Source organism: Parus major, chromosome 9 (assembly GCF_001522545.3).
Source record: "Parus major isolate Abel chromosome 9, Parus_major1.1, whole genome shotgun sequence".
Taxonomy (NCBI): domain Eukaryota; kingdom Metazoa; phylum Chordata; class Aves; order Passeriformes; family Paridae; genus Parus; species Parus major.
This window is the reverse complement of record NC_031778.1, coordinates 10,103,089-10,127,157: the sequence shown is the minus strand read 5'-3', so window position 1 is coordinate 10,127,157 and position 24,069 is coordinate 10,103,089. Positions and strand designations below refer to the sequence as shown.

Genomic DNA, 24,069 nt, shown 5'->3' with positions numbered 1-24,069 from the left:
AGGTTTTTCCATAGAATCCAGGTAGAAAAAGTGTTAGTGAATATTTAAAATTTTTGCAGGTATAATCACTGTGCAGAAGACTGACTATTGGAGATGTTCTCCTCCTCTCCCTCATTTTAAGCACCTTCTTGTTGGTTTAGAGATGTAGTATTTAGCAGCCAAGGATATCCTGGAGAGTAAGAAAAAATCTCTGTAGAACCAAGGGGATTTTGCCTAGCAAATGGATTAGCAGTATAATTAATTTGTAGGGTTTTCTTTCACCTTTGAGATATTTCAAAATTATGATGATTCATGTAGCAGAGGATCTAAATAGAATTCAGCATTATTCATTAGTAAAATAAGTCCTGATTGTAGCTCTAACAGGCCAAGTCAGGCTTGGATTAAACTTTGATTTAGCATTATATGAATAAAAAAAAGAGTTTGAGCATAGCCCAGAAACTCAGTGTGGTGTAATTATAAGCATCTGATACACCAACAATAAGAGGTGAATTCTGATACTTGTGTGCTTCTGTTAATAAAACTCACAATTAAATATTGTGATATTCACTGAAAACAAACGGATCTGAAGAAAGTGGAAGATTTCAACAAAGGAAATGATGGGAATGTGCGCCAATGAATATCGAGTTTTGGATGTAAATGTTTGCTGCAGAGCCCACTATCAAATTTTTACTTTATTTTGTTTTTACCTGTAATTTAAGAATGTGTTGTAACCTACAACACTTATGTATGACTTCTGGCTTATCCTCAAAATGTTACTGTAACTTCAAAAAAAGTGCAACAAAATGTAAATCCACTTCTGTTTATAAAGTAAATACAAAAAGTCTTCCATAATTTTCTGTGTTTCTTAAGATTTAAGGGCTCTGAGTAAAATAAATAAAAAATCTGAAAGTATTTTAAGCTGGAATACTTTTTGGCACAGATAATAGACAAACACTCTTATTTTTTTTCCTTTATGCATAAAGTTCTCTTAACCAGCATTGAATTTACTATTGTTCCATCTTATCTGTAAGAAATTCTTAGGGAAGATAGGCTGCATTTTCTTTAAAAGAAAATTGATAAATATAAGCTTCGCATTTCAAGGAGCAAATTCAAATTGTGCCTAAATGTTGTTATACACAATCAGAGTTTGTCAATATGTAATTGGGCAGTTATAGCAAGTATTTAAAAAGGGATGCATTTCCACAAAGGCATATTTTAAGAACTTGGCTTTGAGTGATAGAGGGGTGGGGAGAGTAAGGAGTTCTTTGGCTAAAACAGGACCAAAGCTGTGACCTGCAGCAGGCACAGTCTGAAATGAAAGTTTGTAACTCAAGAATGAGTTACCTTCTTTCTTTTATGAGAAGAAACCTTCGCTTAAGAGTGTTCCCTAATTACCAAGACACACTGGAATGTATTCTGTAGATCTAAGAGGATTGTGAAAGGAGTAAATTCCTACTTAGTTCAACAAGCACTGCAGAGAAATGTGACATTCTCACATTTTATCAATGTGGGAAAGGAGGGTGAATGCAACAAGGTAAGAAAGGGAACAATGGATGGAGCTGATGCAGTGAAAGATCAATTGTAAGATAGAAATACCTCATGCTGAAGATAAGCCTCAATCACTCTTGCCACTGGACAAGCAGAGCATATTTCACATGTGTGTGATTCTTTTTTCCCCCCTTCTCTTGCATAGAGATAAAGCCACATTTTTAAAACAGTTAAGCAGATTTCCACTGTAAGACTATGAGAGACTTTATAGGATGGACTGACATTAAATCACAGAAATGTGGCTCATTTCTAACAATCTCAGGCTGAAGGGATCTTTTTTGAATGCCAAAGAGAAGAAATTTTATTTTGCATTATAAAAAGTAGATGGGCTACTGCCCCATGAATCTTACACAGGGAATTTTCTCTAATACCACCCCCTACCTCCCAACTTGCTATGTACTGTGCTATTATTTTGGAAGCTATCACTGCTGTAAGAAATAGCAAAACCAGGAAAATTTCTGATGCCTTTTTGAAACCACAATTTTTAGGGCAGATGACAATAATACACAGTGAACGAAGTGATCTATGGAACTTATGTTTGGTTTTAACTAGGCTGTTCATATGTTTAGTATTTATGAAATAATTTATATTTTAACTGTTTCTCTTTCAAATTTTGCTTTTCCCCTCAAATATTTTTTTACAGCAACCTTAGTTGTTGTCTTTTAGTTTATTTACTCCTAACCCTTCCATCCCTAATGCAATTTCATTATGCCAATGCACACTATCTGGTGCTTGGCTTTTGGCCTGTGGGTAAATATTGATTGTAAGAAAAATTAAGGTCGATGTCCTGTTTGGTTCAGTTTTTTGCTGCAAAGATCAGAGAATCTGTAGTATTATGGAGTGTGCAAACGTACATTTTAAATTCCTGTGATTTACCAGGTGTATTGAGTTTTTCATTACAATTTTTGGAGACTGTATTTAAAGAATGTGAGATGTATTTTTACCAGTATTTCTTTCCTCAGCCTCAGGGGTGTTGTTTGCATTGTTAGGTCATTTCTGTTCTGCTGGCTGCTATGGGGTGTAACTTGTCATATTTTGACAAGTTATAGAGAAAAAACTTGATGCTAAATCAAGAGAATTTCTGTCATCCAGTTATGCAAGCACTTGAATATTAACAAGGTAGGTGTCATGCATTGCTTCAGTTGTAGGGTGTCAGTATTTCTTATAGAATTTAAACTACCGTTCTTGTCATGTCACCGAGTATCTTACTACTTGCTTTGTCAATAGGTAGCTTGCTCTGTCTAAGGGCTTGATTGTTTCTGTAGTTCTTAACTAGCAATTTAAGCTCTGTTTTCCTTCAGCATAAAAATATTTTACACTAGTTGGGTGGGGTTTGTAAATAGGACCGACACATTTTGCTTGGTGAGTTTGATATAGTTGGAAAATGCTGACAAGCTAATAATTGTATCTATTAGTAATTCAGAGGAAAAATTGCATAGGTTGTGGGGTGTAGTCATATGTAATATGGAGTCATTACATTTTTTGGTAAGAGCTCTTTATTGGAAATAAAAATTACAAGGAAAAAGTGTTGATGTATTCTCTGGGAGCAGAAAAGGAGTTAGTTAAGATTAGTGTAAAATATGTTCAGTGCATTTGCTTTTCTTGGGTTGTAAATCTTGGCCACAGAAAGGCTGATGAAGATACAGGATATGTCTACTGGGATGGAGATAAAAAGAGTTTTGTTTTTGGAAATATTTCAATATTTCTGTTATAAGCAGAGCAGGTAAATAGGTGAAATAGATATGCTGGCTTGTATCTAAAAAGAAAGAGAGAGAGAAAAAGAAAGAATATATGATAGTGCTTTGTTTTGCAAGACCATTGCAATTTGAAATCTAATAAGAATTGGTGATGAAGAACCGTATTAAATCACAGGCATAATTTTCTATTTAAAGAATAAGTACAGTTGCAGTAGGGTATATCCTAAATTCTCAATGCAAGTCCAATTTTAGATCTCTAGATTGCATTTTTAGTTCCAAGCTGATTATATTGTGGGACAAGAAAATATGAATAGTTACCAACATATGGAAAGTTATTGTAAAGGAAACAGAGTAATTATTGTAGACATTTTACCAGATGGTTTGTTATCTAAAAACAGCATTGCTTTGCTTTGCTTTTATTTTTCTGTCTTTGCAATCAAAGAGTGAGCAGAAGGAACATACCCTAAAGAAATTTGGGATGTGATGGTGCCATGCTTCAATCTGCTTGTAATATCAGCCTTTCAGTTTCCAAATATTTATCTGGCAGATCTCTACATGTTTGTGGTGGAAAATGGCTTTATTTTTAATGTGCTAGGTACCACAGCAAGGGATTACAGGCACACCTACAGCACTACTTGCTGCCAATCTACTGGTTTATGAGGGAGGGGTTTCTGTGGTTGGTTGTTCAGTTAGTATAACCATTTTTTTTAGTTGCATTTCAGACATAAATAACATTGACTGTGTTCCATACAAGACTAAAATTGTAATGCAAGGAAGTCATAATTCAGGTTGTTCCTTTGCTTTTTATCAAGATTCAAGTTCTGTTTCAGATCATAAATTAAAATGAAATTGTTCATTATTTTGTTCTTACTTGACATTTTTGTGTGCAAGAAATGATTCCTGAATGTCTTCATCAAATACGCAGTCTGTTTGAGTAATGGATAATAGAAAAGTAACAGAAGTGTGACAAACCAAGCTGGAAATATATTGGCAAAGCAATGTCACATAGCTTGTGCATGAGCCACCTGCTTTTATCTTACCTTTCAATCTGTTTCCAAATTCAATACTAATTCACAAGAACAAGAAGATCCCTTAAAACTTTTCTGGCTTGCAGACTTCACTTTGTTCTCTGAATCCATTGAGGGCCAGAGTGTGACTGCCAGAACTGGACTGACATTTAACCTGCATGTACCTAGTCACTAAATTAAAAATTGTTACCTTTTATTTTTTCTATTTTCCCTATATTTTAAAAGAAGTTTGTTGTAGTATAAATGTGTTTGCTGAAGATCAAGGACAAAATGCTGATGCAAGATGTGTGTGTGTAATTTCAATAATTTATGAAAGCCTGGCATTTGTCAAAAGTTGCCATCTCATCCCGTGATGTAAATACATGGAAGGGACAAGTTGAATTCTGTGTTGGGCTGGGTGGGCCCCCAGTGATAGAGATATTGTACAAAAAGTATTAGACTGTTCTGCTATTTCTAGACTTGATGTTTGGCTGCCTCTTCAGATGTTTCCTGAATCACCATCTTTCAATACAGTTACAATAGGAGAAGTGGCATTTTTAATATTGTGACTAACACTTGTATCAAAGCTAAGAATTCTGAGTGACAGTGTCCAAGTGCCTCACTAATGTATGATGTGGAGGCAATATGCTGGGTCATAACCTCAGAAATAACCTAGAATTCTTTTACAGTGCCAGGAAATACTCACTTGAATTCTTGTAGCTGTTTCAAAAGGAGATAAGTGCTTCGGCCCCTAGAAACCTGATAATCTGGGGGAAAATAATATCAATAAACACTTCTCCTTGCCTCTGGAGTGCTCTCAGACAGTCTTATGTATCTTGCTATCTATTATATCATAAATTGATATAGGAGAGTGCCTTTCAAAAGCACTGATGTTAACCACCAAAAACGAATGTTTTGTTATAGGAATTAAACTTGAAAAAAGAAATATACAGAAAACTATTAATAATGTAAGCCTACATCTAACATGTAGGAATCTAACTGGTGAAAGGCTGCTGGAGTGATCTGCAGGAAATGCAGTTCTGCTGCTGTTTCCTTTGTGCACTATACAAAACTTGGCTGTGATCAGAGCTGGAAGTCCTTGCCCTCACAGCTCCCATGGCTCACCACTATAGGGTATGGTACAGATGTTCAGGGAGTGGGGACATGCAGAACCTCAGAGGGGCTGTGTCCAAACCAGCCAGGACAATTTAAGCCTTGAATAGAGTAGAGAGTCATGGATCACATAGATGGGCAGTTATATATAGTATCCAAACAAATGAGAATTTGTCTAAAAGTTGTTTTTAATATTTTGGTTGTTGTGATGAAAGGGCCAGAGAAAAGGGCAGAAAAATATTGCAGTGCAAGTATATAAATCCAAGATATACCCATATGTCTGATACTCTCTCTTCACATCCTAAATGGATACTGAATGAAAATGAGGTGTATGAAACAGCTTCTAAATATCTCAGACTTTGCTCATTCACCTCTTTCTCAAACACAAGTCTCCAAAATCATAAGTGATTTGAAGAAGAGCAATGCCTTTGCTATATATCACAAGATAAGGTGTAGGGACATATAATAAAATCACTAATTTTTAATCAGATTTATGGTTAGTTATTACTCTTAAGATACTTTAGATACTATGAAGTATTGCATCAGAAAATTATAAGTCTAATTCATAGCATCAAACCACGAAGGGATAAATTAGTATTGGTATTACTAGCTAAAACAGCAGATTTGAAGTTACTCAAAGAGAGTAACAATGGATTTGGAGAAGTAAATAATATGGGTAATGACCTGTGACTTGTTTCAGGTTTCAGCTTGTCCTGATACAGACTATTTAATGAGGGTAAACCATCAAAAGAAAAATTTAAGTGACAGAAGTTGTAGAATGGTATTGTTTAAAACCCATTCTGGTTTCTAGAGTTTCTAGTGGACAGCAAAATGACAGTATGCCCACAATGTAGTTTGATGTCTTTTGATAGCTGACCTCAGAACAGATTTCATAGGAGAGCTTATTTGGGTCACAGCCCTGCTTTCTACAGTGCTAGAAAAATGGGCTGTACAGTATTATTTCATGGATTCCAGTGTTTAGACCAGTGTTTATTAAGTGAAAGAGAGACTTAGGCAGAAGCAGCCCTAAAATGATTTATGTCTTGTAGGGACAGGGCCCCTTCATTTGTGCCCTTTCATGTAGAAGGGGCACAAATCCTGTCATTTCTTTCAGGAACTGTTCATTAATATTGTAATGCATTTGGTAAAAGCTGTGATCTTTAGGGCAGATTTAAAATGATAGATGATGAGTTTGTTGCTGGGCTGAACCTTGACTCACTTTACCATTTCTGCCATGTGTCTTTCATCAAGTTGAACAATGAGTATGTATGGCATCTTGGAGACACCAGTAAGAACATCTTACAACAAACAAGTTTCCTCTTGACATCTCTGACATGACAGTGAACACACTGAGAGGCAATTCCCCTATTTATAATGACAGGCTCCCTGCAACTTGCTTCAGGAGACCTAAGATTGCATAAAATTGTCCCAGAGAGGGAGGCTATGCACCAAATTCCCCTAGACCTAGAGATTTTTGAATTGTTCTATAAGGAGGCACATTTCTTTGCACTAAGGGGAAAAAAAAAAGTGTATATAACCAGAAGGTCTGAGAGTGATTGAGTAGCTGAAAATAAAAGAAAATAATCAAAATCTAGCATGAGAGGAGTTGTGCTGACATAGACTAGCAAGACAAAACCCTGAGCAATTGTTACTGGATGGCATGGAGAAAATAATAATCCAATTTATTTTAATACAATTTTAGAAGGCCTTTTGGACCTCAAGATAATTTTTTTTTAAAAAAATAACCCCAGGAAGGATGTTCTACTGACTGGGAAAAATTGGTATTTCAGATGAGGCTAAAAGAAGCACTGCTCCTCACCACTGAATGTAAAGACCTATTTTGTGGATCTGCAGACTGGCTTATTCTCTCATATTCAGGCATATGCTGCTGCTTTCATACCTTAACAATTTATTGTGTATTAGCTGTGAAGTAACTGAGTTCACCTACGCTGTCATAAAATATGAGGTGCAATGTTGTAGTTGAAAGTGCTTTCACAGAGAGGGACAATGACAATGGCAGTGAGAGCCAACATGAGTGAGTGATGGTGTTTAAGCTAAGAGGAGCAGAGAAATTTTGGGTTTCTATCTCCATCCCAACATTGTTCAAATATTTAATCCAATTATTTTTTGCAGTAAAATGGTAAGTTCTTCAGGGATGAGGAAGTGGATGTTGATTTGAAACTCTTTGGACATCACTCTTTATGTGTGGGTAGGTGCTTTGTTGCAAGATAAAGATGCCTTCAGCCTTGTCTTAAAATTAAATATCACTTTTGACCAGATAAATGTTAGGTTCCTAATCCAGAAAGGAAGGCTTTGAATCCTTGTCTGCTGTAACAACAAGAGAGCTGAAATCAGCTTCTTCACAGTGGCATCTCTTTTCAACTGCTCTCTGTAGATACCAGATCTGACATTCCTGCAAATGTCAGATGCAAAGTCTTGTTCAGGTGTGTTAGGTGTATTAATTAAGTGTATTTGGCAGTTGATTTAATATTAATTAACCAATAACCATATAAAAATGTAGCTGGGTCTTGGAATTCTAATCATGAGTCCAAAGGATTAAAATCAAATATATATTATATAAAGGAGTTTTTAAAATAGAAATCATGGGGAGTAACATAACCCAATACAGAAAACCAGAAGTGTGTACTGAGAGAATATGTTCATGGATTTGCAATTTTTTTCATCTTTCTTTCAGTATTTCTTCAACTAGACAGTATTTTAACTTTGGATCTGACAGGATGTTTAAGTATGAGAAATGAGCAAAAAATCAGCAGACCACATAGCTGTGATCTACTGTGCTGTCAGTAGTGCTGGATGCAGTGCAGGAATGCTGGTTGTTTGAAAGTGCTGGAAGACCCTTCTCATGCTCATCTCTTTGACTTGGTGCATAAGCATTTGTTGTTTTATTGATGGCCAAATCCCTCAGCTGCCAAAATGTCTCTTTTTGATGTGTTGTGGCTTGAAATGATAGCAACTGCTTCTTTTCAAATTCCCCAAATTTTAATTGTCTTTTTCAGACTTGATTTGGAATATGTGACATCAGTGAACTGTTGGTTATGTCACATCTCCTATGGACAACCTTATGGATGTGTTTGTTATCTTTTCCTATTTTCACAGCCACTTGTGGCCAAAAAGCTGAGAGTAGCCAGTTGTCACATCTGCTGAGTTTTTCATGCACTATTGATGGTTCAGCTGCAGTTCTATGCACAGCTCACTGTGTTATTTAGTCCTTCTCTTGTTATAAGAACTGCATGTCTATTTTGCTGTATCTCACCTAGAAAAGTGAGAAGCCTCAGACTTGGAAATCAAGAAATGCCCTGAGAACTTGAACTAATGAAGTCTATTTTGTATGAATTTGTGTCTTGAGGTTGATTGATGTTGATGCTAAAGAAAATGAGAATGCTGTTGCTGTTCTGTTGCTGAACTTTGGAAGGGTGCTGTGTCTTGTAGATAATTAAGTGTGAGCATACACTGTGCACTTTTTGTCACTTTAGAGCACCTGTATAGGCTTGATCTTTGACCTGGGTGCTTGTTCATGTAAAGAAGGTAAAATTTTTAATTGATTTTTAGATTTCTAGAAAAAGCTCAAATCTGTTTTGTTCAATATTTTTAAGGTTGAACAAACATGTAAAAACTCAACATTCCTGTACAGAGATTATAGCACACTACTGCTTTTCAAACAGCTCAAATTTTAGGAATTAAAGATCATCTTACTTTGAGTAGGATAAGTAATTTCCTTAAGCAATTTTGAAAATTCAGGTAGCAGATCATTTGGGATTTTTTTTTTCATAAAGATAGGTGGACTGTATTTCTGCCTGTGCTAGTCCTGATCTCATTATTATTCATGTCAAAACTTAAGGATTTTTAAATTATATTAGTAACCTTAAATTAGCCTGTGACCCATATGGTTAATCTCATCTTTTATTTATTGCAATTAATAAATCTTTTGTTCAAAATGTTTTTAAAAAATCTTTTGCATGTAAGGTAGAAACTTGCTTGTGTGGGTTTTTTTATAGAATTCTACTCATAATTTTTTTACGTCAATTAATGTATTCTAGAATAATATTATATGGGAGCATATTTACTTAATTTCAGCTTTGCACTAGTTCAGTGTAGAAATAAAAAATGTTATGAATTCTCATCTAATTACATATTTTAATGTCTTATCATAAAAATATTTTGTGCACCCTACTGTTGCTCAAGAAAAATTTCTTCTAGAAAGGGAAAACAATATTAAGAATAAAGGTACTATTAATAATTCTTTCACTATGTGATATTTTAATAATGAAGTAATAGCATAAGATCTAAACAAACAAGTATATTTTGCCACTGTGACATATGTGATGCTTTGCCTTCACAATTACCCCTAGTTTTGCCACCAGTAATGAGAGAACTACTGGGGTCTCAACTAACAATTAGAGCAGGGTGCCAGCCCTCACTGAACGTAAAATGAGATGATTCTGTGGTAAAAAAACACCAATGCTGATCTCCAGAGATCTGTTGGTACTTCTTAGATCCTTTGTCTTAAGTAGTTGACCCATCTTTGGGATAGACATCCTGACTTCATTCTGGCTTTTTGAAAAAGTGTCTTTGCTGATTATGGGTGTTGCTGAAAAATGCAGTAAACTTCTTAGCTTGTCTACTTGGAATGTGACATTAAATCTGCTGTGTTTATAAAAATATCAAACAATTTAAATGTCCTTTTACAACCGGAGAATGGAAAATACATATTTTAAAAAAGGATTGAAAATAATCTGATGAGAAAAGCGGACAAAAAAAGTAAGGTGCTTCTCAATAATTGTTTATGTACATGCTGACATCTGACAGTTCTCAGTGGTTAGTGTGAAGCAGATATTTTCCTTTCACTGAGGGAGAGGGAAAGTGATCTCAATTTACTTTGCAGTTATTTCAGGATACCTTGAGGTAAGAATGTGCCTGAGGATAGGCAGAGCAAAGCAGTTGGTGTCTGGTAACTTATTACACAAGGGTAAATCAGCCATTTGCTGAGCTCTGTTTTTAAAATCTATCATGCTGTTCAAATTCTGCCTTGTTATGTTTGCTGGTTTTTCAAATAGATTTGGGCAGCCATGCTTTGGTTCGCAATTAAACAGACAATTTCTTTAGGCATTTTTTTTCTGCTTCACTGAAGTAAAAAAAATGTTTTATATCCATTTATTACATTCACTGGCAGTTTCATTACTCAGAATATTCAAAACTCATGGAATGAGAATTGCAGCTTGGAAGAAATCCAAAGTTCTCATTGTTAATGGTGTTTCAAAGGATCATATTCTGAATTATCTAATAAAGGTTACACTTTATTAGATTTATTGATAGCTTTCTCATGGGTTGGGTATAGAGTTGAATTGCTAAATGAAAAGAGTAAATGTTTACTTCTAGGAAGAAGTTGCTTATATTCTAATTTCCTATGATACAGTTCTTGGCCTTGGCCTTCTAAATCTTGGTTAATCCCAATTTTGTCTCATAGCTTGTAGTTAGTTCCTAATGATTGAAGCTGACAGCTGCTGAATTCTTGTTTTATGTCATAGTGAAATGTTCTGTCCTGCTTACACTGTTTTGAGGGATGGAAAAGAAAGCCCTGATAGCTCTGGGTTGCAGGACCTCTGTGTAAAGCACTTTTTCTTAGTTGTGTCCATTCTATGAAATCCCTGATACTCGGGTCTCAGACAGGTGTAGTTCATTGCCCATGGCACATCCTTCCTTCTGACAGATTGTGACTGGCTCTGGTCCCTGTCAGGCAGTGTGTCACTGTGTCCTGGTGTGTGTGGGAGAAGAATCACTTATGGAGAGCATCCTTAAATTCACACACAAAGGACGTGGCAGGCAGCTTTTGGGGAGCAGCCACTTGAGGTGGTGGTACCTGTGTGATCATGGTGTTGATTGTGTTCTATTTTTACATCCCCATGTGACTAAAAGCTCTCATTTCATCCTGACTCTCCTAATCAGAGTGTTTCAGCCACTTTTATTTCTGTTGTGTTTGGGCACAGCTGGAAAATGAATGAATTCTTCAGTGCATCTATTTTGAAGCAAATCTTGTTTTGAAGAACAATAGTCTCTAAAGATGCAATACTAAGATGGTTTTCCTGTCTATTATGGGTTAGTTAGAAGAGTTAATGTAACTTAGGATTTTTTCTTAACTTTAAAGTTTGCTGAATAATTCTGTAAACGCTTCTGTTCATTGGAGCAAAGAAGTGTTCAGAAGAAACCAGAATGGCCACAGAAAAAAGCAAAAAAGAAAGACTAAGGAACAAATCTGAACGGCTGCAAGTCACAGATTTAGCCTTGCTCTACAGGGATGTATTTCTCCATTGTATTTATTTTTAATTCAGTGCTGCTTGAGAGTTCCTATTGCCTCTGTCTCTGTGGTTCCCATCCTGAAAAAAAATTGCTTTCTAACCAGCCAACATGGGTAGTGTGAGAAAGGAAGTGTAATCTTCCATTTTACAGTTGGAAAGAGGCAGAGATGGGTGTTTGACTGTTCTCAGCTCACACAGGATGTATCTGGGAGAGCCAGAAATTGAACCCAGATATGTTCCTTGAGTTCTACTGAGTCACAGAAGAAAACACATTTATTTGATATACTCATCTCAGTGCTTTTCCTGTGGATACTATTTGGAACACCTGGGGTTTTTTTTAATTTAAATTTGTCTTTTTTCTTGCTCTTCATTTCTTAGTTAGCACTAATATTTAATGTGAGATGTAATGGAATTTACAGCTTCACTGTGTCAGGGATTGAATTAAAATAAATTTTAATAATAGTTTTGGATATAATTGAACAAATTTTTTCAAAGAGATTCCATTTTTAGATAATCTTTATTGTCATTGCTAAGCAAAAGATTTAAATGTGTTTCCATCTCTTTTTCATAAATTGATGCATATGCAAAAATAGATGATATTTCAGATGTGCTTGAAAGGAAAAATATTTTCCCCCTTACTTTATTAAAAGCAGATAATGGCTTAGACTGTAGGTTTTAATTAATTTCTTTCTGAAGTATTCAGAAGTTGATCATTTTAATGTACCGTGCAAATCTTGAAACTGGTGTGTCTGATCCTGGTGATATGTGGTGGATCTTCCCAAGATCTCATCTGGGAGAGAAGTTGTTAGCTTATGTATTGGGGAATTCAGCAATGTAGGTGCAAAACTGATTTAAATTTCTCCTAAGATTTCTTTTTACCAGAACACATGAAGAAACTACCTAAGTCCCAGCCACTTGAATGACTCTACATATTTGAGAACCATGACAATATACCTTTTAACTGGAGAAATTATCTCGGGGAGCCATGGAAAGTTGAAAACTTTGGACTATGTCAGTTTTTAATATCTGCAGGCTGTTTCAGATGTAGTGAGTGCTCCTGGACACATATGCAAAGTACCAGCCTTGACATCATTGTGGCAGCTTGGCTTTGTTAACAGGTTAACATTCACTATGTAGAATGAATTGAAACAATCTGCTGAATTCTTATTAGGAGGACTAGATTTACAGGAGGGGTTTTTTCCATATTTTACTGAAGTTGCAAGCTGGTGTAATATTGTCTGTGGCTGTAGACAACAGCAGTGAAAACTGACCCAAAAGTTAGTTTTGTACTAACACATTTAAGAGGAGCATTGCAGGTGGAAGACAGGTTTGGCAGTGTTTAGGAGCTCATCTGTAGCCTTGGCTTTAGACTTATTGTTCTATTTTTTGAAGCTCTCTGGAGAATCTACCTGGACTGTCTCCAGGTGGAACAAGTAGAACCACTTTGAAGAGAAGGTGAATGAGCATCAACTGACAAATTGGTGTCATCACAAGTAGTACTGGCAGAAAGATCTTGCAGATTTACATCCTTCAGTGTTTTATATTGAACTTAGGAAACAATTGGACTGGCTGGCAAACAATCCATGTTTGTGAGTGTGATTATTAAACAAGCCCAGCTTATATTATACTGTATTCAGTCTGCCTTTGGAAAATTAACTATGATATGAAGGGCACCTTGGTATGCATCTGTCTTAGGATTCTATTGGAAAAATGTTTCAGGGATTACAATTGTCCAAGCACATGGAATAGTAATTGCATGCAAATACATTTTATGCTTTTAGCTTGGCTCTGTCAGCTATAACGGCTGGCTGTGCCTATTTTGTAAAGAGATGTATTATAAAAACAGACAGACTATTAAATGGAAAAATGCAATGAAAACAAGAGGCCTAAATACAGAATATACTTTCTTAATAGTTACTAGGGAAATTCTGTACCTAAAACAACCCTGTTTTTTTTAGTAGGGATCACACTGATTTAGTATTTATTCACTGTATGGACTTGTGTTACTTGCTGCCTTTTTCCTCTGTGCAGCAGTCTCTGAATGTGCTGTGACCTGCACAACAGGGAGCTTGTAATTGTGTATTTGCAGTATACTTACTTTCAGCTCTTGGCTATAAGACCAAGGTGTTTTGGTTCTGTTCCATTTTTGCTTTGTTTCATTTGGGTTTTTTTTTATTGTGAGCTTCAACAGTTTGTTGAAGGTTAAGCCTTGAAATTTTGCTAGCTTTAATTCTGATGTAGCCATGCTGTGTCAAAATGTTTCTCAGATCACTTGGCTAACTATTGCTGCTGCCTTGGTGAGGACCGAAGAAACCACAGAAACATCACAACCAACCAAATTAATCACTTTTATTTGCTTATCTCTTTTTATCTGATAATTAAAATGGACTCTTTAGTTCAGCAGAAAACCTACACACAAAGGACATTGATTTGTTTTGATAGTTTTATTGAAAGACAAATGAGCTTTTGAATTACTAGTAACTAAGGAATGAGAATGATGATAAAATCCTGTGAAGTGCTTCATAAAACTAAGTTTGGAGGAAGTCTATGGCTGAAGTTCAAAGTCTATTAATATTTTTTTATTTTTCATCTAATCTAAACCTTTTTAATTATTGTCACTTCCACTATGTCTGAAAGGGTAGGGGTGGTTCCTAAAGCACAAATTCTTCAATGGCATGGGCAGTACTGAGCAGGACTTAATAATTAACCACATCTCTTTCCACTCAAACAAGCTCAACTCAGTTTGCATCAAATAGCACGGATCACACAGCATTTTTTATTGTTGTGTTTATGGAGTGAATGGATACATTCAATAATGGGGGAGGTGTCCTTTGTGATTGAAAACATTATTTTTTCTTTCTTGTTACTAGGTTTGCAGATAATACCCTTAACATTTTAGGTGTGACAAGAACAATTGAATTACTAACAGAAAATAGGCTTATTTTGAATTTGGATTTATTGTGAAAGCATGAGTAAAGAGCTTATCCAACAACAGGAAATCTGCAGTTCTTTGAAACTCAGATCTAGTCCAAGTAACTAGAATATGAAAAAAACTATTGCAAATTTTTGAACTGGGCTTTGTTCAGATGTCAACATATTTTATCTTTAATACTCTTAAAGAAAAAGAAAATTTCTATGAATATCTCTGTCACTTGGCAGTGGAGCAAGCTTAAAATGTAACTGACAAACCATAGAACAAAACTGGTTCCTTCCTGAAAATTGTTCTTTTCTGTCACTTAAATATCATTTTGTTGAGAAGAGATTTAGAAATTGTTTGAGAACTTAGGTATTCTTTTGATTTGCAGGAGAAAGAGACTTTAAGGAGATAGGCCTTTCTGAACATGTAAATCCATACTTCCTGTCTATGTCAAGTATATATAAACTTGACATATAGTTGAGGGTTAAAAATGAAAAAGAGTCAGAGCTTGACCCTGATGTCTACTGTGTCACCTCATATGTATGAGATGTGTCCTCAAGCAAACTAAATAACATTTTGAACTGTGACCAAACCACAAGATAAATTAATAGACTATATATTTTGGACTGTCCTCTATGGCCTCTAAGCCTCCTACATCAGTCAGGACAAAATCTAACATTCATCATTGACTGTCTCCAAAATTAACTTTCATAATAATGTTTCCTCTCTTTTCTGTCCAAAACTGTTACAGAGTCTGGGGTATACAAAAATTTGAGCTAAAGAAAGAATTCCAGCTGAGGTTAATAATAGTATTGTTTTATATAAGGAGGGTTTATATTAGGATTTAGTGTCCCTGACACCAGACTTTTAGATTAATGGGAAAGTAAAATTCCTAGTGTAAACCTAATACTTGCTTTTTACATTGATGATATTTAAGGTTTATGTAATTCTTGAGGTAATTATAACAAATATTTAATACTAAATAACTGTGTTGCTTTACTGAGAAATATAATATGAAGTGTTGCTTATGCAGGGAAGAGAAGGAATATTGTACAGAAAAGAATGGAGTAACCTTTAGGACTGGAGCATTGGGTGAAATTTACATTTAAAGTTGAGGAAATGTCTGATTCCAGTGATGTGTTTTCCCTTTGATGTGAAGACAAGTGAAGGGAGCTGCCTGATGGTCTTGGTTGATGACAGTGAGCCAGCAATGTGATTTAGCTCTCATTGAGGCAAGCATGTCTTCAGTATTCCAGGACAAGCAAAAGTATTGATGCTTTTGCAAAAGGCAGTGCTAAACTTTGGAGTCCCAGGTGGAAAAATGTACATGTGTCTGGAGGGATGGGCTTGTCCTCCCCAAAGAACTGGGGCAAGTACAGTTAATTTTTCCAAGAGATGAAACTTGAGGAGTTTGTAGATGTATACTATAAATGCATTATGGATGTAAAATTCAACATAGAAAAGGGAAGACATTTAATCTGAAAGTCAGTGGTGACATAGGAAACTACAAAATAGCTGTAGGTAAATTTAAGATAGAAATTAAAGGCATTTTTCCTACATCACTGATCTTAGCCTTGTCCTATGCTATTACAAATGCTGGTTTAAAAACAGGCACAGTTTTGCCTCTGCTTTCTACCTCCTGTTAGAAAGCTTTCAGCACCCAAATGAGTTGGACTCTGGAACTGCTGTCCACAAAATGAAGTGTACATAAAAGACCCAGCTCTTTTACAAAGGAAGTTGTGTCCACAAATAGGATTGTGTGATGTAGTTAGCTCTGACCACACTGAACTGCTTCATAACCTGCTGATCTGTACAAGTGCTGTGCCCTTTCCTATTTTTGTTACTCCCTTAAATTCCAATATATCTGTTCTCTCTGACTAGGTTACTCTTTTAAGTCTGTTTTTGAAAATTCCTGATAATGAATGATGGCCACATTCCTTTTTTGTGTTTATCTCTTTGCTTGAATGTGGCAACAGAGAATTAGCATAAATGGTCTGAGGAAAGTAGTTAATATAGATTAATTTGTATTCTTCTTTAATCCTTTGAATTTATCTCCTTGAAGATACATCAAAGATGAGTTTGGTTCATAAATATGTTCAGAAGATGTATACAGTAGGGGGAAAGAATCCTGTTTTATGGTATTTTTAAAACTCAGAAATAAATCCTTTATAATCAGTAATTGACCTATATGATATGTTTTTTCCAGTTTGTTTCAGATCCTTGTGCCAGCAACCCCTGTCACCATGGTAACTGCAGCACCAGTGGGGATGGCTACCTCTGTCTCTGCAGTGAAGGCTTTGAGGGAACAAACTGTGAACGCTCACTGCACAGCCTTGCAGCCTCTGAACGGACAGAGGCCACCTCACCCCGGCACAGCAGCCTGGCCTCGTCCACCCTGGAGCCTGACATTGCTCTGCCCCGCTCAAGAGCCACTGTGACGTTGCCTACGTGGCAGCCAAAGGCAGGACAGAGAGTTGTGGACCTCAAATGGGATGAAATAGAGGTGAGAGTATTCTGTCAAAGTGAAAATTCACAGACAAAAAGACTTTAAAGTGTTATTTTTGTGTTGGCATTTGTGCATGGTTTCATGAAGTCCTCATGAGATGACTGAAGATATGATCTCTGCCCTGAGTTAATATGCTGGTAAAATTAAAACAAAAACCCATTTGATCCATGATATGAGTTAATGGACTTAACAATGGACTTAAGTTGGCTAATGTGTTGTATTAGATACTTCTTTGAAATGGGATAATATTGTTTCTTCAGTCAGTTGTGTGACACCATATCTCCAAACATCAAAAAAATTTAGAAAATTCTAAAAGTTAAAGCAATACCTTTAATATATTTTGGTATTTGCTGTTATAATCACCTTTTGCTACATGTTCCTGCATTATTAAGAAAACATAGTTACTTGAGGATTAAAAGTGGTAGTTAATACATTGCACAGGGCACAACTCTAGGGATGCAATGACAAGTGTGGAAACTTTTAAATGTTTAAATTTTAAACATTTGTTGTAACTCTTACAAACAAATCTCTGTCAGAACTTAACAATGTCTGGTAAAATTACAGTTGGAAAGCACAGAATATATGATCCCTATGAAATGTGACCTTTGCTTTACACTATGTTGTACTCTGCCCTATTTCATACGCTTAAATGTTTTGCATTGACTCAAGTATCTGCCAAAGTTAAAAAACCCTATCAAACGTAACCAAGTTCTTTTTAAAATAATGATCAGTTTAATATCAAGTGCTAGGAATGATGAAACTTGTTGCCGAAAAAATATTTTAATTTCTGTCGGCAAAGAATTAGAATATTTGTGACATCTTTTTCTTATGGAGAAGGCCTTGTAATATAATTTTATTTCAGTTTATTCATGAATAAATATGTAAAATGCCAGTTGTATCTTTTTTTGAAATGTTTTGAATGAGAATTTGATTCTCTTGAGGTGTTTTAACATACTACATAATGAGAAAGTGAGCAGGTAGGAATTTAATCCTGGAATAAGTCTATTTTTCATCACTCTTTGCTAGCCCAAATGAGTTTGTTGATATTTCCACTGTAAAATTTACTTAATTTTCTGAAAGTAGAATCAGCCTATTTAAAATATATGTTTGGTGTGTTACAACACTCTGATTTTAGCTGAGGTGTAAGTATTTACAGGGCTTTATTTCATTTCAGTGGGAGTGCTGGTGGGCAATGTCTGGAGCATAAAGCTTTATTTCCTGGAATTCCATCTCCCGTATCTCTTATTTTACAATAGAACATATGTCAGGCACCAAGGATGGAGTTTGGAGAGAGCACTGAAGCAGAAACAAACTATTTTCTGCTCTTATTACTTAGTTTAAATGCAGTCTCATCTCTGCATGGGTGGTCCATATGTCCTGATCAATTAAGGGCATGCTCTTCCCTGTACCAGATTTCCCTGGTGTGTCTTCCTCAATCTGTGGTCTGGTGCTGTATAAGGTACATTTCTGCCTGGTTTGCATTTTAGGTAGATGCAGTAAGAATTTGAGTCAAAAACAGATCATTGACAAGTGGGTATTTCAAGAGCTGAAATTCACCCTTCTGTATGTCTTCTGTTACGTGAGAAATACAGATAGGTTATCAATTGCTATTGCATGACTAACGCTAGCATGGGAAATTCTTGCTATCCTATTACAAAATTGCTTGTGTTGATATGTTTTTAATATACTGTGATGGGTCTTGTATTTTTGACAAGTTCTCCAGTGCAGCATAATGACCTTCTACCTTGTTCTTTGGCAGTCACAGTGAGAGAGATAATTATCTGAAACAAGGAGATTTCAGTTGCTGATTCAGGACATTGTATCTGATCTGTATTAACTAAGGAGAGTTGATTTGCCTGAAGGTCTGTGCTCCAAAGCCTCTTTGGTGGAGGTTTCAAAAGTAAAACGTGTTAATAACAAAAAAACAGTACCTTTCCTTGTAGTTGTAAAAATTTTGCAAAACTTGATCCTTCTTTGCTCTTTTAAAAGGAAGAGAATAAAGTAGCTGTAGGTTTTGTATTTCAAAAATGCACTGTTTTGATCTTTGTTGCAATTCAGAGGACAACAAATACCAATATGTTGTTGATTGTTTTTTATAAATCTTACAAGACCGTTTTACAAATTAGTCTATACTCATACTGGAAGTGAATTTATATCAGATCCTTTTGTCTCAGAAAGAAATTTTGCCAGACTCTTTCCAAATGAAAGCTCTCACTATCTTGCAAGCATGAAGTTTCCATGAAAGCTTTTCTGAGAGGTTTTAGGAGCTCAAAGAACAAACACCTGAAAGAAGTAATCTGTCTAGGAGAGCCGTGATGTGTGCTTACAGCTGGACAGGTTTTCTGTATTCCTTGGATACCAGGAATACATTTAGCACTGCTTGCTGGAATGAACTGTATCATTAGTGTCTGTACCACTAGGTAACATACAGTATACTAGGTAACATACATGTCTTTGGATCCAGTTTCCTTTCTTAGAGTGGTCTTCATATAAGAAATTAGTATTTTCTTGATGTGCAGATTAAGGACTAAAACCACAGGTCATAAGCAAGAATATTTTCTCTCAGTTGATTTTCTCTAGTATAATACTAGTTTATCTTTGTGCTCATCCATTGAAAAATAATTATTTTTCCCACTTGAGGCAACCAGTTCCCTTTGTAAGAGAGATTCAACTAACAGTCCACATTTCCCCAGTTCAATCATCTTTTGTGTTGCAGTGTATAAGAGATATTAGCCAGTAATGGAGGGAAAAAGAAACCATCTCATTAATCCTACTCAATTAATGGATTTAACAAAGGTTTCAAAAAGTGTACAAAATCAACTGTAAGAACAGCAGTACCATACTCTTATATACAGCTTTTCATAATAGACCTGAAATTCTTTTCAAAGGAAATCAGCTGTATTAAGCTGTATTATTCCCATTTTACAGACTGAAATGCTGAAGCACAGAGCAGTAAAGTGATTTGCCAGGTGCACAGCCAGAAATTAGAATGCTGAGCATGTGAGTCCTAGTCTAACCTTCTATTTATACTACAATTTTGTGCTCAGATTCAAGGGTTTGGAACTAATGATTAGATGCTACAATAAACTTCTAATTCCCCTTGCAGTGGGGACAGCATTGGTTTTACGTGTGTCCTTAGTCAGTAAATTGCAAGCCTTTAAAAGGAGTGGGGCTGAATCAGGTGTAAAATCCTGAAAGAGTTCCTGCTCTGCAGTCATGGCAGAATGGAATTATTCCCTAAGAATAATTCTTGAAACAGGACCCTTTAACTCTTGATTACTTTGTGTATTGCTAAATGTTTGTGCATTTTTTGTGTCAAAGTATGGTATGGGTGCAGAAGGAGGAACAGAACAGAGTCTGAACAAAAGCAGAGGAGAGATCCATTTGAGATTGCTAAATACAGAATAGAAACTTGATCCTTAGAAATGGCATCTTAGGAAAATCTTTGACATGGAAATGGATGAAGGTTGGACTGTATGTGCTTGCCCTTTTCTTACCCTGTTTTCTTGGCATTCCTTCTTGTGATAGCTGTTAAAGTGCTGGAATGTGTGTAATTTTGCTTTGAATTAGGACAGCTCTTCTAACTGTATATAAGATTTGTTTAGGAAATCTCTATAATTTTTCTTTTACTCTGAGAAAAAGATATTTTACAGGAGAATGAAGGAAGCAGATTTTGGTAGAATAATATTAGCTTTCTTCTAGGATAAATCTGTAACTTCACTAACTCTCTTCTCTACAATATCAGTTTATGGATCTTTTTGTTTATATACGAACACCATCTTCTTAGAGAATTTGATGTAAGCATCTCTGGATAGGTGCTACTCTTTATTATATTTATTTTCTAAATTAAACACTATCTCTAAAAGCTCAATATGCTTAAACAGAACTTATGTGAAATTTATATAAACCTCAGTTTATTATGTTCTATTACTAAATCATGTTTAATAGATAGTCATAAGTACTATGTTTCCTAAAATCAAAGCTCTTTAAGACAGAAATTCTAGTGAGTGCAATTACACTGAGATATTGAAGGTCTTCTCTTCTGTAGCTATATTGGTGGGTGTACTCAGGATTTTTGGTTATCCAGAGCTGTTTTTGAAAAGAGTCTGGATTCATTTACCCACTCCTTCAGGAATCATCCTGTTTTGAAGTCCTAGAGAGTATGAGAGAAAAAGAGAGGGACAAAAAAGAGAAAAGCCTGATGTGTTTACTGCCTTTCAGTGTTTTGGTGTAGAAATATCTGTAGCTGACTTGACAGTCTTAGGTTGAAGTTTGTGTCCCAGCTTACCCTCCAGTGACCTGAGCTCACTCACTGCATGCAAAGATTTGACTATGTGGAATTTTTTCTCAATGAACTTGTTTACATACTGTTTACCATTATTTTTAGAACAGTTCCATACACTCTGGAAAAATAAATGGCTATTAATTGTTCATGGAGGTAATCTTTATTGAATGACTGTGCTGTGATCTAAGCAGAGGATAGGCAGCTAAGCCTCACACAGTCACCTGCTCACTGCCCCCTCCAGTGAGATGGGGGAGAGAGTTGGAAGGGTAAAACTTCATGGGGAAACGTCATGGGGAGATGAACACAGTTTAATATTCTAAAAAAGGAGAAATAGAAAACAACAAAGGAGAAACCTGAACAAAACAAGTAATGCAAAAAGCCCAAATTACTCACCACCAAGTAACAGATTCCCAGACATTCTTTGAGCAGCAGCAGCTCTGGCCAACTTCCAATCCCCACTGCCAGTTTTACTGCTGAGCATGACCTCCTGTGGTGTGAGGATGTCCCTTTGGTGGGATCAGCTGTCCCACTGTGTTCTCTCAGCACTCCTGGCCTTCTTGCCAGTAGGGCACTCTAAGAAAGAGAAAAGGCCTCGCTGCTGTGTGAACACTTCAGTGATAACTAAAATATCCCCTGTTATCAAGCCCGTGTTCATCACAAGTCCAAAACATAGCCCCATGCAAGCTATTGTGAAGAAAATTAACCCCATACCAGCCAAAACCAGTACAAACTGCATGTCAGATTTTATGAAGCTGACAGTGAATTTGGTGGACAGCTTTAGATGAAAAGGCAGTTTACTGATAAATAATCTAGGTAATCTATCTGTCATTGTGTAAGAGGGCCTCCTTTGCCTGCAGATGCATCTGTCTCTTGGTGTGATGTTGGCATTGATGTGACAGAAAAACAAAGTTTTAATAACATTATCTGGAGGATTGCCGTGCACTGGAATGTGCTGGATCCTCTTGGTGCTGTGGATGCTGACTCTACAAAGTGACTCTTGCTCAGATGAGCAAAGAAACAGACTGCCAGCAACAGAATTTGCTGGGTGGATATGCAGCCCTCCTTACACCAGGTTTCAGTGCTATGATAACTGGTAAGCCTTCTTCATCTGATACTGTTTTTGGATGCAGTCTGTCAGTCTCCCCCTGGTGTTCTTCAGAAAGGCACTACTCCTACTCTAAACACTTTTGCTTTACTCTCCCACTGGTGAGATACGTTAGAAGCAAACCTTGATTTTCTTTCTGTTCCTGTTTTCTTTCAAGCATTGTCCCATCTGAAAAGAAACAAGTGCAGTGATGTGGAGGTTAAGCTAAATGACACCAGATTTGTCAGAAGCAGTAGTTTTTCTGTGCTACAGGGCAAGGGTACTGGAACTGCTTTTTCTTTTTTTTTTCCTTTTAGAATTTTGTTCTGAGTTCAATTTCTGTGCTAGAAATGATCCTGCTTTGTTGCTTGACATTTTGACAATAAGTAGATAGTATTAGATCCCTCTCTTATGATTCTATTCTGTGTCCTTTTATTTTCCTACTTCTCTTTTCACTTTTTATTTGCCGACAGCTGTCCAAAATCTCTAGTTAGGATCTAACCTATTTCTTTCCTATATTGTTTTCCTTATTATTTCTTTCCTATATTGTTTTCCCCTTGCATAAGGAAGACTGCCAAACATGTTATATTTCTTGGAAAATAAGGGATACCTCTTGCCACACTTACAGGGTCAGAAGATAATAAATCCTGCTGGCCCTATTCTGATACAAAAGTAGTTATATGTTCAGAAAAGCCAGAATTACACATTATGAAACTTGCTTTATTGAACTGAAATTTAATATGAAATCCCTTGGAAGAAAATCTGAAAGAACTAGCATTTACAAGACCATTCCTCATACTGCATTTGTCATGACAGTTTCTGTCCTAGTGAAGAACTAAAAGGTTTTCTTAATTACCATGCCAGTTTTCATGGGGTACCACCCCAGAAAACAGCCTTGCTTTTCTCAAAAAACTCATTTTCTCACTCTTTCCATAATGTCTTTTCAAATATGTTTAAAATGTTAGTAGTTGTTGTTTTTTGTTTTTTTTACTTTTAAACACTGATCTTTGCTGTAGGATGAGTTTGTATCCATCTTTTTTATTTAGTTCAAGAATTATGTGCGCATTCCTATATTCTGTTTAATTCCAGACTAATTTGCCCCACTTTGCTCTGGGTGCAAGACCATGCAAATTTGTCTGTTGCCCCACTAGGAGGTAAAAACAGGAGAACAGCTTTTTGAGATGAAAAAACAAGAAATTGACTGGAGAGAACATTCTCAGACCAGGAGGAGAGTACCTGAGTCACAGGTATTTGTGTGTGCCTGAGTGTGCACACACATGCACACACACTTATTTGTGGTAAATCTGGGGGTATTTTCAAAACAAGCACTTTCACTCTGTGCTGGAGTGGGGTTTAGTGAAAGCTGTGGTGTCACTGAAGTTACAATGGCAATTAGCAGGAAAGACTTAATAAGCAACTGGCTCATGGGGTGAATTTTCACTGACAGCATCACTGTGTAGGTGAGGTTCAAGGCACCTCTGGATTTTTTCTAATAAACACCTTTGCACCAAGCAGGTTCCTCAGGACTTTATTCAGCTGAGATTTAAATAACTCAAAGGATGGAAAGTCCACAAGATAGCTAGGCAACTTCCTCCACTGTTTGGAACTATCTGTTGATT

General features: G+C 36.1%; 1 protein-coding gene across 1 annotated transcript in view; it reads left to right on the top strand.

The window, feature by feature from the left end:
• DNER (delta/notch like EGF repeat containing) overlaps window positions 1-24,069 on the top strand; it is a 111,718-nt gene that overhangs the window by 27,272 nt on the left and 60,377 nt on the right. Inside the window, exon 2 of the mRNA XM_015638206.2 lies at window positions 16,782-17,078. Within this exon, the coding sequence (XP_015493692.1) occupies window positions 16,782-17,078 (297 nt within the window). The remainder of the gene's footprint in view (window positions 1-16,781; window positions 17,079-24,069) is intronic.